We start from the raw sequence: 13,607 nt of genomic DNA on the forward strand, positions 1-13,607 counted from the left end.
AGGATGCAGAAAGGAAGGGAAAATCAAGCCGTCGAGTTGGTTTGACTGCAGCTGTGGCCAAGGGCTGTCTGGAGGGCTCTGGGCGCCAGCAGTCGGGGGTTCACCAGGGCTGTGGGCTCCTTGAGAGCGCAGGTCTCAATCCACCGGCCTGTTCTCCCACCAGCGGCCAGAGTCGCTGTCACTCGCTAGGTGCCCTGCAGTCTTTCTGGGCTGCTGCTGATGGCCACGGCGGTGGCTTCCATCACCCAGGCTCTCCCACCTCCAACCGGAGAAGCTGCTCCCACCCCGGGGGAGAAAGACTTCACACCCTGTTTCTGGACTTTGTCCTCAACTGACAAGTCCTACCAAGGATGTGCCTTTAGGGAGACAATCAACATAAGACTGTCTCGATTCTCTTGTTCAGTGTTACTGGAAAAGCCTTGCTCTGGTTTCCTGGCCAACACGCGCCTCTTTTGAGACTGAGCTGGCAGTCAAGGGGCCTCTGGTTAGGGTCCTATTGTGCTTTAACACAGCTTATTAAAAAGGCTTCCCTGTCCTTCACCATCTCCTGGAGGTGACTCAAACTCATGTGCATTGAGTCGGCGATGCCATCCAGCCATCTCATCCTCTGTCATCCCCTTCTCCTCCTGCCTTCAATCTTTCCCAGCATTAGGGTCTTTTCCAATGAGTCGGCTCTTTGCATCAGGTGGCAAAGGATTGGAGTATAGTTTCTAGTTTTTTCAAATCAAATCCCTAAGTCTTCAACTGATTAGTTATTAAACACTGACAGAAGCAGCTGGCGCCTGGCAGATGCTGGAGAGATACCGGCTTCAGGAACTTCTGAGCCCCGGTCCCATGGGTGGCTGCATTGAAGAGTAAGACCCATGGTGTGGCCTTCCCTGTATAACCCTTGGCCGGCTTCTCAAGGCCCCTCTTTTTCAGGTGTTTTGGGGGTAAGAGATTAAACCTATTTTCTTTTATGAAAGGATGGCAACAGTGGATGGGTTTGGCTCTTCAGTTGTTTTCATTTAAAAAATATTCTTACCTGGTACAATGAAGAGCTAGTGACTCAGTGGGTTCCCCATGTTTTGGCAACTCCCAACCCTGAGACTCCCCGGTGTCCACACCAAAAAGACACTCAGATCATGTGGCCTGTCTCCCACCATCTTCTGCAATTCCTTGAATATCTGGCTCACTTGAATGTGGATGGAACGGGTGGCAGGGTTTCTGATGCATTAAAAACGAAAACCCCACTGTTTTTGAACAATAAACTCTTAATGGCCAATTAGAAAATTAAGTTGCAGCTGAGAGGCCAGCCATCAAGGCATAGGCGGCAGTGAGGAACAGGGAGGCTGGGCCAGACCCAGCTCATTATCTCCTGGGATGGACACGCGCTGAGATGAGACCTGGAGGCCCTCTGGCCACCTGCTGCGGGGCCAGGCTCAGAGCGCGGGCCCCTCGGTGCCCTTGGAAGCAGCGCGGAGACTCGTCCACCTTTTAGTACAGGGATGACCAGAAGTTCCCTTCCCTTCCTCACGACACGACACTGCTTCTCCAGATGTGCCTGCTTGGAGGGTCTCTCCTACCTGGCCCTGCAGAGCAGTGTTATGTCTGTTGTCATGGAAACGCTGGCCAAGCCACAGATTCAACCCCGCCCATCACTGCAGGATGCATGACTTCCTCCGTCAGCCACTGGTGGCTGCCCTGGGGGTGCAGGTGGGTGCCAAGGTGGCAACACAAGTGTGTTTGGGCAATTCCTGCCCACCCCGCCCCTGACTTGCCAGCAGGGCTCACGGTGGGCTCTCTGCACCACTGGACTTGCTGCTTCTACTTCAAAGGGGGCGTCACCCTGACGTGCCCCTTCACCGGCTGCCAATCTCTCAGAGAAGACGGTCCTGCGCTAGGAGACCGCTTATCATCTCTGGGGAGACAAGAATTGATGATCCCAGCGCAGCCGCCCTTCGGGGCCTCTACATGGGTAGACCTCTGTCTCAGTCTTCGCTGTGTGACTCTGTGAAAGTTACTTAACTTCTCTGAGCCTCAGGACCTTTGTATGCCAAGAAAGAAGAAGAATGCCGACTTTTGTAAGGATTCAATTAATGCCTGCAAAACGTGAAGCCTGGTGCCCGCAGGGAACAACAGCTCAGCAAAGGTGACTGCTGGGCTGGGACCAGTCCCTTTATGAAGAGGATGGCATCTTTCTAGTAAGAGCTTTAAAAGGCACTTGACTTCACAGCTCTCGGCCTCAGTAAAGAAGGCTGGCCTTGACCAAGCATTTGATCCTCTGACCATGAGGCACACACCCTCTTGGCAGTCTGTGGTAGGATGACCTTAACTGAGAAAATGTCACAGGTGGTATGCGCTCAGTCGCTCAGACATGGCTGACTCTTTGTGATCCCATGGACTGTAGCCCGCCAGGCTCCTCTGTCCATGGGACTCTCCAGGTGAGAATACTGGAGTGGGTGGCCATTTCCTTCTCCAGGGGATCTTCCTGACCCAGGGATCAAACCTGCATCTCCTGCATTGGCAGGAGGATTCTTGATTACTGGCGCCAGCTGGGAAGCCCGGCAACCTCAGCCTCAGAGCAAAGCAGGGCAAGGAGTCTCTGCAAAGATCAGGGAAGGACGAGAGAGGGTCTGGAAACAGGGGCCTCAGCCTATGGGGTCCCCAGGTCCCCACCGGGTTTCCAGCTGTGCACCCACCCGAGGGCTGGCGGGTCCTCTGTGCTGCCTGCAATGGCCCCCCGAGGGCCTGGCTTCCCGCTGCCCCTCGGGAGCTCGGCCCACTCCCCGGGATGCGCTGTCGCCACTAACCTGCTTGCCGGACGGGGCCGCTGTCCGTGCTCCCTCCGAAGCCAAACCTGTCACAGAAGGGAGGCGCCCAGTGGGGCTCGCAGTGGCAGTTTTTCCTGTTGTTACACACCTTTGGGCAGCGGGGGACAGAGAGGGAGGCAGGGTTAGGACGTGCCTCCGATCGGGGGCAGCGCCAAGTCTCTGAGCCCTGACCGAGCCCCACAGTGAAGCAAAGGCCCTGTGGTCAGCGCCCCCACCACACGGGTGCAGCCAGACTCTGGACACACCGCTGCGAAGATCCACCCTGCACCCAGCACCACGTCAGCGCGTCGGGAGCCTGAGGCCGCAAATGAGCGCGTCAGGAGCCTGAGGCCGCAAATGTAACAGAATGTGCTGTTCTTACATCAGCAGCTGTTGAGAGAAAGATGGAGACCATCAGGGCTCACACGCTCCCTCCCACCTCTTTTTCTTCTCAGTTTCCAGGTCCCTCCTTTTAGATCCAGGAAACCCTCCCAATCTGGCTGAGATGGGAGGACCTCTCAGTAGTGAGGAAGGGACCCTGCTGCTGGGACACGGAATCCATGTCCTTGGGCATCAAGGGTCTGACAACCCTGGGCACCTTCAGACAGGGTACTTGGGGAGGCTGGTGACTCGGGGTCCCCCAGCAGTCTGACGGCCAGGCCTCCTGCTCCCCGATGCCTCCCGAAAGTCTGCTCCGATTCCCTCAGCAGTGGAGGTCTGGTCCAGCTCCTACCCCTGAGAGGTGGACACAGCCAGCAGTGAACGGTGCCCTGGTGAAATAAGAGGATGATGGCTCTGATCCCATGGGAAAGGGCTGCCCAAGAAGGTGGGAGGGGTGGCTTTGCTCTTGGTGGGCCCCGAGGATCCACAGAGAGGTCAACACTTGCTCATCCTGTGGCCCAGGGTGACTGATGGTGGCTGTTGCCACCTGTGATGACATTCTACCTGTTACTGGTATGTATTGTTGTACATGGAACTGACTAGACTACTATAGGAACCAATGGAAAATGATTATGAACTCAAGAGGGAATCCTTTCTAGAAAGACAATGAGACTGAATGCTTTGGGAATGCGGGATGATGGGTAAAGCCCTAGAAACAACTTTGGACAAATTTGGAATGGGAAGGACAACTGAAAAATGATCGGGAAAAGCTGCAAAAGAAAGGATTCCTCATTCAGGTTGCTCGTGAGTGTCTCAGTTTCCCTTGCACTTAGAGAAGCAAACGACACATCGTGGATGGCGTGCTTTGGGTGGTTCTGTGTAAGAAGTCAGGGCTGAGCTCCCATCCTGTAGGCTTCAGCCCCACGTCAAAATACTGCTGGATGAGGCCAAACACACACTTTTATGTTTTTAAGGCGCAAGAAATATTTGGGGTGTACATCTCGTTTGTGATGTTTCCCAGGTTGTGATGAATCAACCACAGTCAACATCAACAAACCCAGATGCTTCCAACAAGAAGGCCTACAGTCAGGAAAGCCTGCGATAAGTGAGAAAGTACGTTTCTGTGAAGCTCACATGAAGCAGAGTTAACTGTCATTAGCACCGCCCAGGCTGCCTGGAGTCTGAGTGTCCTGCCGTCTCCCCAGAGATCCTGCGGCTGGGGCGCCACCCCTGGGATTCAGGCACCATCTCCTGCTGTGAACCACACAGTCAGGGGCCTCTTGACGGCTTGTGGCAGAGAGATTATAGCCCCCTTCCCCCAGAGGGGCTGCTGGTGAGCCTGGCCTCACTAAGGAAAGGGTTGGGGTCTAGCTGTTACTTCTTCCCAAGTCACAGCAGCTGCTCAACCCCCAGGGGATGTGGGCCTTTCCTCTCCAGCGGGTGGATGGGACGCCAGGGATGTTGGAGGGTCAGGAGTCCAGGGTCCCTGATCTAGCATTGCTACTAACTGGCCACCTAAGCTTGGACGTGTCACTACTCCCATGTGGGTCTGGACTCCATCATCAGTCAGATAATGAGGTTGCACTAGATCATTCCTTCCAGCCATTAGGAAGAAGTCTATGATCCAATGAAGACATGAAAAGACTGTGTTTTATACTGACAGTCAGCTACGTTCACCACCAACAAACCCATCTGAGGTGACACTGCAATCCTTCACGGTTACAGCACAAAAGTAATCTTATGCAAACCTCCATAATTCTATGTTAGAATCATCAGCAAGTGTCTGCAAGTTTTAAAAATAGAAATTGGAGCACCATTTCTGCAGAAAAGGCTTCAGAAAAACAAATGAACCATTGGCATAGCTAATCAAGATTAATATGATTCCATTGGAAATAATTAAGCCCATCAGGAAAAATAAATTAGGTTTTGAACAATTAGAATCCTCCCCTCCCCCAAATCCTCTGAACTAAAACAACAGCCTTCTTTAGTTGAAACCCATTGCATGTGATTTCAAGAACATGTGGTCAGTATGTGCTGTCTTGTTTATTTTAATTGCTTTTGGAAATATTTCAGTTCAGACACATATTCTGAATCTTGGTTGTAAGAGAGACAGCTCCATTTGAAAGGCTAATGAAAAACTCTTCATGAAGGAAGGTTAGTGTTAAAATTACTTTGAAGATGACAAAGTCCTTTCAAAAAAATCCAGAATGTTAAGAGATAATTAGCACTCAATCTGATTTTCTTTGTTAAATAAAAATCCCATTTCTTACACCATGTAAAGGTCAAAGAAAATGAATGTCTTCAGAAGAAAATATTGAGGAGACGCTGATATATTTTTACAAAGTGATGGATGGTGAAAATACTTTACAAAGGAATGATTTGGTGCTGAACTTAATTATGGGCTGGCTACATGAAGGCAGTTCACCTACTTACCCCTCGGCCATGACACTGCACCGCACACTCGTGCACCCCGAAGACACTGACATTCTGACACCGACGGTTCAGGCAGATCTGGGGAAGGAGGGAAGCACAGCAAATATCTATGTCCATCTACAAACACACACACATGCATCTGTGTATTAAAGAATAAAGGGGAATGGATAAAGAAGGTGTGGTACATATACACAGTGGAATACTACTCAGCCATGAAAAAGAATGAAATAATGCCACTTGCAGCAGCAAGGATACAGCTAGAAATTGTCATACGGAGTGAAGTCAGACAGAGAAAGACAGATATCTGCAATATCACTTATATGTGGAAACTTAAAAAAAAAGGGTACAAATGAATTTACCTGCCAAACAGAAATAAGAGTCACAAATATAGAAAACAAACTATGGTTATCAGTGGGTAAGGGTGGGGGGAGCAATAGTTGGGAGATTGGGATTGACATTACACACTACCATATATAAAAGAGATAATAGTAAGGACCTACTATATATATATATACTCTGTCATGGCCTATACGGAAAAAGAACCTAAAAAAGAGTGGATATAATGTATATGTATAACTGATTCACTTTGCTATACATCTGAAACTAACACAACATTGTAAATCAACTATACTCCAATAAAAATTAAAAAACAAAAAGAGAAAGCAAAGGAAAACTGCAGGAAGACCATCTTCCAGTTAACATGCACATGGCATGATGATGCTCTCTGCCTTGGACATAGACTCTGATGGCTGCGTCCAAATGCAGCCCATTCCAAGACTCACATCAGTGTGGACACTGTGGCAGTCTTCTATCTTCATGACATCTTATATGGTTTCGGTCAACTCTGCAATTATGGAAACTGATTTCCTCATGACTTTTGTTTGGAGCTTGCAACAAAATCTACATATTGCAGCATTTTTGTCCCCATTTTTTCTCTCCTATTAAAAGATACAGAAGAGAACAAAACAGCCTAGTCCTTCACCTGGACCAGTAGAGACTCAAAGACTCCAGGAACCCAGGGTCTGATAATCTTGCAAGGGAAAATGTAGAATATGAGAACTTCCCCAAAATACTGACTGACAAGCATTATTGTTGATGACATAAACCATCAACAGAAGTGCTCAGCAGAGAACAGACGCTTCCCTTGTATTTATCAAGCCTCTGCAGAGGCAGTAATTTGCTAAATGATACTGGGCTGGTTGAAAGAATTTAGTTTCATTTCAAAGGTGCATAATATGGTCCAGACTCATGGGATCAGGCTCTTAATCTCCCATAAAATGTTACAAATTGGTGGAGTCAAAGGAAGAAAAGTCGAATTTTTAGATTACAGAAGCATTTTTAATCAAGTAGGACCTTCCTATGAGACATTCACCATCTGACCCCAGCAGCTTATCTAAGGCAAGATGAATGCCCTGCGAAAGAAGTGCTGGTCTGAGCGGCTCTCAGGGCTGGTTGGGTCTCGGGCAAGGGGACTGGCACATTCCTGTTGATAAAAAACTGTCTGGGGTTGCAATAAGCACAGCAGGATCCCAGGCAGAATCACAGCAGATGGGTGCTGCCCTCCCCCCAACCCATGGGCCAGGCTAAAAGATGGCTTTCAAAGAACCAGGGTTCTGCAGGAAGGAGATCAAAGCACATTTAATTTTGTACATGAAGTGAAAAGCTCACTGATAAATTGAGTCCTTGGAATTTCAGTGTTCAGATGCACCTGGCCTTGGTTGTTCAAATCACCGTTTAAATGGTGTCATTCTAATGTCAAGACTTGACTGTAAACGAATGTGTGCAATTAAGGAGGTACCCAGAATGTGCAATGTGTTTCGATATCATCCTGTTTACTTAAGGATAATGCATTTATAAAGGCATATGAGGGGAGAGGGCAGGGTGGGGAGGAGGGAACTCCTGCCCTGGGGACCCAGCTGCAGGAGCTGGCTCAGCACCTTTCCTTTCTGCTCTGTGACCTCTGGTTAGTAATGGTTTCATATTCATTTTGAAAATGGGGCCCTAATCAAAGCATCTTCCTTCCTAAAAATGCTAATTATTAACTTGCGATCCTTCATTCTGATGAGAAAGTTTAGTGGGGAAAAAATCAATGTGGCAGGATGTGAAAATCTCAATTGTTTTTTTTTTAATTATTGTGGACTTGATCCCTAACTTCCCTCCCCAAATATCTCAGTCTACCTTTCCCCCTTGTCTCCAAAGAACCCCCTTTGGCCTTAAGCTTATCCTATCTCCTCCCCTCTCCTGTCCCTCTGTGGGGGTCTCTGAAACTACATCTGACTTCCCCTTCTGTCCAGGTGAGAACAAGTCCCCACTGTGCCAAAAACCCAGACCACATTTCCAAGAACAATATAATACGCTGCTGTGTTTCCTTCCAGAGTCGTTTCCTGGCTGGAAACTCGCGTAACACCCAGTGTGCAGAAAAGACTTCTTAACACTGAAGGGCTGAGAAAACAAGCTCGATTTCCCCAGATCTGCATCTCAATGGTTGGACAAGGAGCTAGGATTTGTTTGTTTGTTTTTTTCCTTCTAGGCGCAAAGAACTGGATTTCAGAGGCAGCATTCTGAGAAGTGGATTTTGAAAAGCCAACCATCCCTGTAACTCCGGTCTCGAACAGGACGTTTCTCAGTGGGTCCTTCCAGACTCACGTTTGTGACCCACGGGAGCACGTGGGGCTTACTTTTCCGTCTGCGCACTTGGTGCCGGCAAGCACGAGCCCCGGGTCCGGCAAGTCATCACCCAAGTACACGTGGGTCCCACGGCACAGAATTCGGCCTCCTTCCTGCAGGGGGATATTCGTTTCTATGGAAACGGCATTGGTACCAATGACGGGTCGGCTGGCACCTCCTTGACACTGAATTTTTCCACACTTAGCGTCTCTGGAAAGGCAAGAACAGACAGTCCTCAGAGAGGGAAAGTGCGGAAGCAGCCCTGAGGAACCTGGGAGGTTTGAAGGCAGGGCGTGGTCAGGACACGGACCCTCCGTACCTCATCGCGCACTTGGCAAAGGAGCTCTTGGAATCTTTGCCGCAGTTGCCATAAGGGTCACCTGCGGAGTTGACTCTCTCAAAGCAGATCCCGGGGGCGGGTTTGGCACCTGAAACAGAAGCAAAGCAGCGCTCTCACCTCTGGCAAGCGTCTGGGGTAGTCTTCTCTGAATAGCCCTGGTGGCTGCGTCGGTAAAGAATCCTCCTGCAGAGCAGGAGACTCGGGTTCCATCCCTGGGTCAGGAAGATCCCCTGAAGGAGGAAATGGCAACCCACTCCAGTATCCTTGCCTAGGACATCCCATGGCCAGAGGAGCCGGGCAGGTTACAGTCCGTGGGGTCACAAGACTCGCACATGACTTAGTAGACAAAACCACCACCTGGCTTTCTAAAGGGAGATGTGTTCCAGCGTCCAGAGAAACCTCACCTGGCATCTTGGCTGATGCCTGAGCCCACTCAGCTCACAGCACAGCTTGCATTCCATCACTCCCTCTTCTGGAGGGCTGCTCTGTGGGCCCACGACATGTGCAACCTCTCAGGAGGTGAGGTCCAGCTCTGGGACCAGACCCGACCCCACACCAAGGCGCTGACTGCGGTCAAGCAGGGAGGCTTGCTGTCTTGAACAACTCCCACACAATTCTGGCGAAAAAATGCAAGCTAAAGCAGGCTCCAAGGAATGATGACTAATGAGAAGAAGCAATGAGAGGGGCAGACAGAGAGAGAACATGCAAGGCAGAGACTGCCTGCCTCGTTTGCAGCCCCACAAAGCTCCCTATTGGAGCAAGCACCGGCTTTGATGAATGCCTGCGTCTGTCAGGCAGAGACTGCCCTCAGAGGGCATGAGATGTAAACCTCACAGTCCTTTAACACAGCAGGACAGAGCCCAGCAGAGCGAGAGGAGGGAGCCAGAGAGCTCAGGAAATGGTCATTTTTAGCACACCTTCCGGCCAAGGAAAGCGAGAACATGTACCTGGGGTTTGCGTTGCTAAAGCTTTGCAGGGCTCTTGAGTGCTATGCATAGTGGTATCTGTTGAGGGCTACGTGAGAAATTCAGGCAAATGTTCCCTGTTCTTCAGAATAAGCTGTGCTCTGTGCTGGGTCCTGGGCCCGCCTTCCCTCCCACACGGGTGTCCTGTCTGGGACACATCCTCTCACGTCTGCCAGGATGCCAACTTCCCAGAGCCCAGCTATGCCTCCTGCCCTTCTCTATACCCTGCTCTGGGGAGGCTCCATCGCCTTCCAAGATGACCATGTCGTGATGGGCAATGCGCCCCTTCTCCCAGGGATCAGATCGTTTTCTTATTACTAAAAAGCCCATCTGTCTTCAACCTGATTCCTCATCAGACACATTCAGCATCCCATCAGAACAAACAACAAACAAACAGGCAGACAAATGAAAGAAAGCCCTGATAGCAGTTGAGATCAGTCACGGGTTCAGCAATTGATCTCTGCACTAAGCCACCCCATCCTGGACCTCTCCTTTTCCCATTCTCTGTTTTCTAAAATAAAACCAAGAACAACACACATTTAAGAGAGGTCTCCCAAAGTCCTTCCAAAAGGCATTTACCTAAACTGGACACAAATGAGTCAGTCATGTCTGACTCTTTGCGACCCCATAGACTGTAGACCGCCAGGCTCCTCTCTCCATGGAATTTTCCAGGCAAGAATACTGGATGGAGTGGGTAACCGTTCCCTTCTCCAGGGGATCTTCCTGACCCAGGGATTGAACCCGGGTCTCCTGTATTGTGGGCAGATTCTTCACCATCTGAGCCACTAGGGACACAGTCTCTGTGATAACCAGACTGAAAAATGGGCAATAACTGTTACAACATTTCTTCAAACTGGACGTTCAAATGGACAACAGGTATATCTCAACATCACCGCACATTAGGCAAATACAAATCAAAACAATAAGCTATCACCTCAGGCCAAATATGGTGGCTATCATTAAAAAAAAAAGATAACAAGTGTTAGTGAGGATGTGGAGAAACGGGAACCCTCATATTGTTGGTGAGAATATAAACTGTCATTGCAAAAGACAGTATGGAGTTTCCTCAAAAAATTAAAAACAGAACTATCCCATGACCATCAGCCCAGCCTCTAGGTAAATATCCAAAGGAACTGCGATCAGGATCGCGGAGAGATACCTGAACTCAGCACTATTCACAGAGGCCAAGACATAGACACAACTCAAGTGTCCACTGACGGATGAACGGATAAAGAAAATGTGGTAAGCATGTCTGCGTGCCTGCTCAGTCACTTCAGCTGTGTCTGACTCTTTGCAACCCCGTGGACTGTGGCCCGCCAGGCTCCTCTGTCCATGGGGGTCCTCCAGGCAAGAACACTGGAGTGGGTTGCCATGCCCTGCTCCAGGGGATCTTCCTGACCCAGGGATCGAATCTGGGTCTCCTGCGTTGCAGTCAGGAGAGCCACTGAGGAAACCTCAGATATGTATAAGTGAACACCACTCGGTCTTTAAATAGAAGGAAACTGCCATTTGTGACAATATGGACGAACCTGGAGGACAGTATGCCGAGGGAAAGAAGTCAGACACAGGAAGAAAGATACCGCATGATCACAGAATCTAGAAGAGTTGAACCCATAGACACAGAGGGTAAGAAGGTCGTTGTCAGGGGCTGCAGGGAGCAGGCAAGAGGAAGGTACTGTTGGTCCAAGGGCACAAAGCTTCAGTTACACAAAATGAACTCATTCTAGAGACTGACTGTTCAGCATAGTGCCTACAGTTACTAATAATGTATTGCATATTTAAACATTTTCTAAGAGGGTAAATCTTCTCTGTGCAGTGTTCTCATCACATACACATAAAAGTAAATTAAGAGGGTGGGAGGAATAGTTCAGAGGTGATGGACATGTTTATGGCACGGATTGTGGGCGTGATTTCAAAAGTGTACGCTTATCTCCGAACCCATCAAGGTGTACACAGTAAACAGGCACAGCTTTTTGCATGTCAATCATGGCTCCATAAAATGCTTTAAAAAGTCTTTGTTTCCCACGGCACATCCCTTTCATTCGCCGTTTATTTTGATGCTGATCCGTTCTATTCTGTCGGGTTGCTGTCACGGGAAATCTTTTTAGGCACAAGTGACCACTCACCCAAGAGTGAGTCTTCTGATTTCACTTTTTCCATTTGCTCAGTGGGTATATATTTAGGCTGTCCACAACCTAATTACCCATTTTGGTGCTTTTAAAAGTTCCTTTACCAGAATAAAAAAAGTAGAAGCAGGAAGTCACATCTTAGGAATAGTAATTAAACACGTGATAAATGTGGGCTTGTCTTTTCTTAAACCTGTGTTGGCAGTTGACCTCAATGAACCTCCTAAACCAGCAATGATTCATGAGACCCAACGTGGATGCCCAGCTGAACTGTGAGATTCAAGATACGACCAAGAGATTAAGAGGTCAGGAGTACTCAACCGGAAGAAAGAATGAAGTCATGCCCCTTGCAGTAACGTGGGTGGGCCTAGAGATGCTCATACTAAAGGAAGTCAGAAAAAGAAAGGCAAATACCATATGATACCACTTATGCGTGACATCTAAAATATGCCACAAATGAAATTATCTGTGAAAGAGGAACAGACTCATAGGCATAGAGAACAGACTTGTGATGGCCCAGAGGGAGAGGAGTGGCGTGGTGGAGGGAGAGAGGGATCGGGAGTTTAGGGTGAGCTGATGCCGATTATCTATAGAACGGATAAAAAATAGCTCCTACTGTATAGCACAGGAAACTGTATTTGATATCTTGTCATAAATCATGATGGAAAAGATGAAGAGAATGTCAATATATGTATAATTGAGTCACTTCACTGTACAGCAGAAATTAACATAACACTGCAAATCAACTGTACTTCAATACGATAAATATTTAAAAAAAGAGGTCAGTAAGTAAACCATTTTTTCTGATGACTGATCTTTTGGGGAAACTGTTTTATATTCGTGCATTCGCGAGATCTAAGAAAAACAAAAACAAATGTTGATCAAGTCCTGATTTCTTTGGGAAGGCCTCTTCATGTCTGATTTCTACAGTCAGTGGTTGTGCTGCAGGGCTGGAAGATCCAGGGCTTATCTGGTGTCAGCCCTGCAAGCCAGGAGACCCTGGTCACGTTATGGGGAACTCCTGAGATGCCGTTCCATCTGTACAATGAGGACAAGGACATCATCTGTCCTGAAGTTTCAGTGAGGCCCCTAGGCTCTCAGTAAGCCTGTTCCTACGGAGGACAGCCACCAGTCATGGCGAAGGAAATGGCTCAACCGCGGACGTTAAGGATGGCAGAACACGTGAGCGGAGGAGAGCTCCTTGGAGCTGACCTCGTTTGCAACCCTTGCCACATTTGCAATGTTCCAAAAAATAGTTCTGGATGGTGTCGGCAGGGGCTTCACGCCTGTTTCCTTCACAGAGGGTCATCCCCAGGGCCTAGCACGTCACAGGAAGCCAGTGCAGACTGTCGAATGATTGGGTGAGCAACTCCTGGCCCCACCTTGGGAAATTAGGGGGAAGAAAGAGAATCTTCTCGATGGAAAATTTGGGAGATTTTGTACATACTTTGCATGTTAAATAAAAGTATAGTCATAGCTCAGTGAGAAATGGAAATTTCTCACCACATCAGTAAACAAAGGATGTCACGGTCATCAGTAATTGCAGCCCCCACTGATGGTGAGCTGGTGAGCCCTAAGGGCACTCAGGATGTGAAAATACAGGATGCTGGCCCCAGATAGTTCAGTTCAGTCGCTCAGTCCTGTCCGACTCTTTGTGACCCCATGGACTGCAGCACACCAGGCTTCCCTGTCCATCACCAACTCCCGGAGCTTACTCAAACTCATGTCCATTGGGTCAGTGATGCCATCCAACCATCTCATCCTCCCCAGACAGCTGAGGTGCATATCCAAGGAATCATATCAGTGAGCCCATTCTCTTACATCTTCCCATACATAGAAAAGCACGAAATCCCTCCACTCGAGATATCTGGCTTTCTTTTAATCAGCAATGATCTTTTGATGC

General features: G+C 48.8%; 1 protein-coding gene across 1 annotated transcript in view; it reads right to left on the reverse strand.

Moving 5' to 3' along the window:
- Positions 1–13,607, reverse strand: part of ADAM12 (ADAM metallopeptidase domain 12) — a 388,630-nt gene that overhangs the window by 34,136 nt on the left and 340,887 nt on the right. Inside the window, exons 15-18 of the mRNA XM_070470396.1 lie at positions 8,593–8,701; positions 8,285–8,483; positions 5,607–5,684; positions 2,793–2,901 (exon numbers count right to left, since the gene is read on the reverse strand). Of these exons, the coding sequence (XP_070326497.1) occupies positions 2,793–2,901; positions 5,607–5,684; positions 8,285–8,483; positions 8,593–8,701 (495 nt within the window). The remainder of the gene's footprint in view (positions 1–2,792; positions 2,902–5,606; positions 5,685–8,284; positions 8,484–8,592; positions 8,702–13,607) is intronic.

This window comes from Odocoileus virginianus, chromosome 7, assembly GCF_023699985.2.
Source record: "Odocoileus virginianus isolate 20LAN1187 ecotype Illinois chromosome 7, Ovbor_1.2, whole genome shotgun sequence".
NCBI classification, from domain to species: domain Eukaryota; kingdom Metazoa; phylum Chordata; class Mammalia; order Artiodactyla; family Cervidae; genus Odocoileus; species Odocoileus virginianus.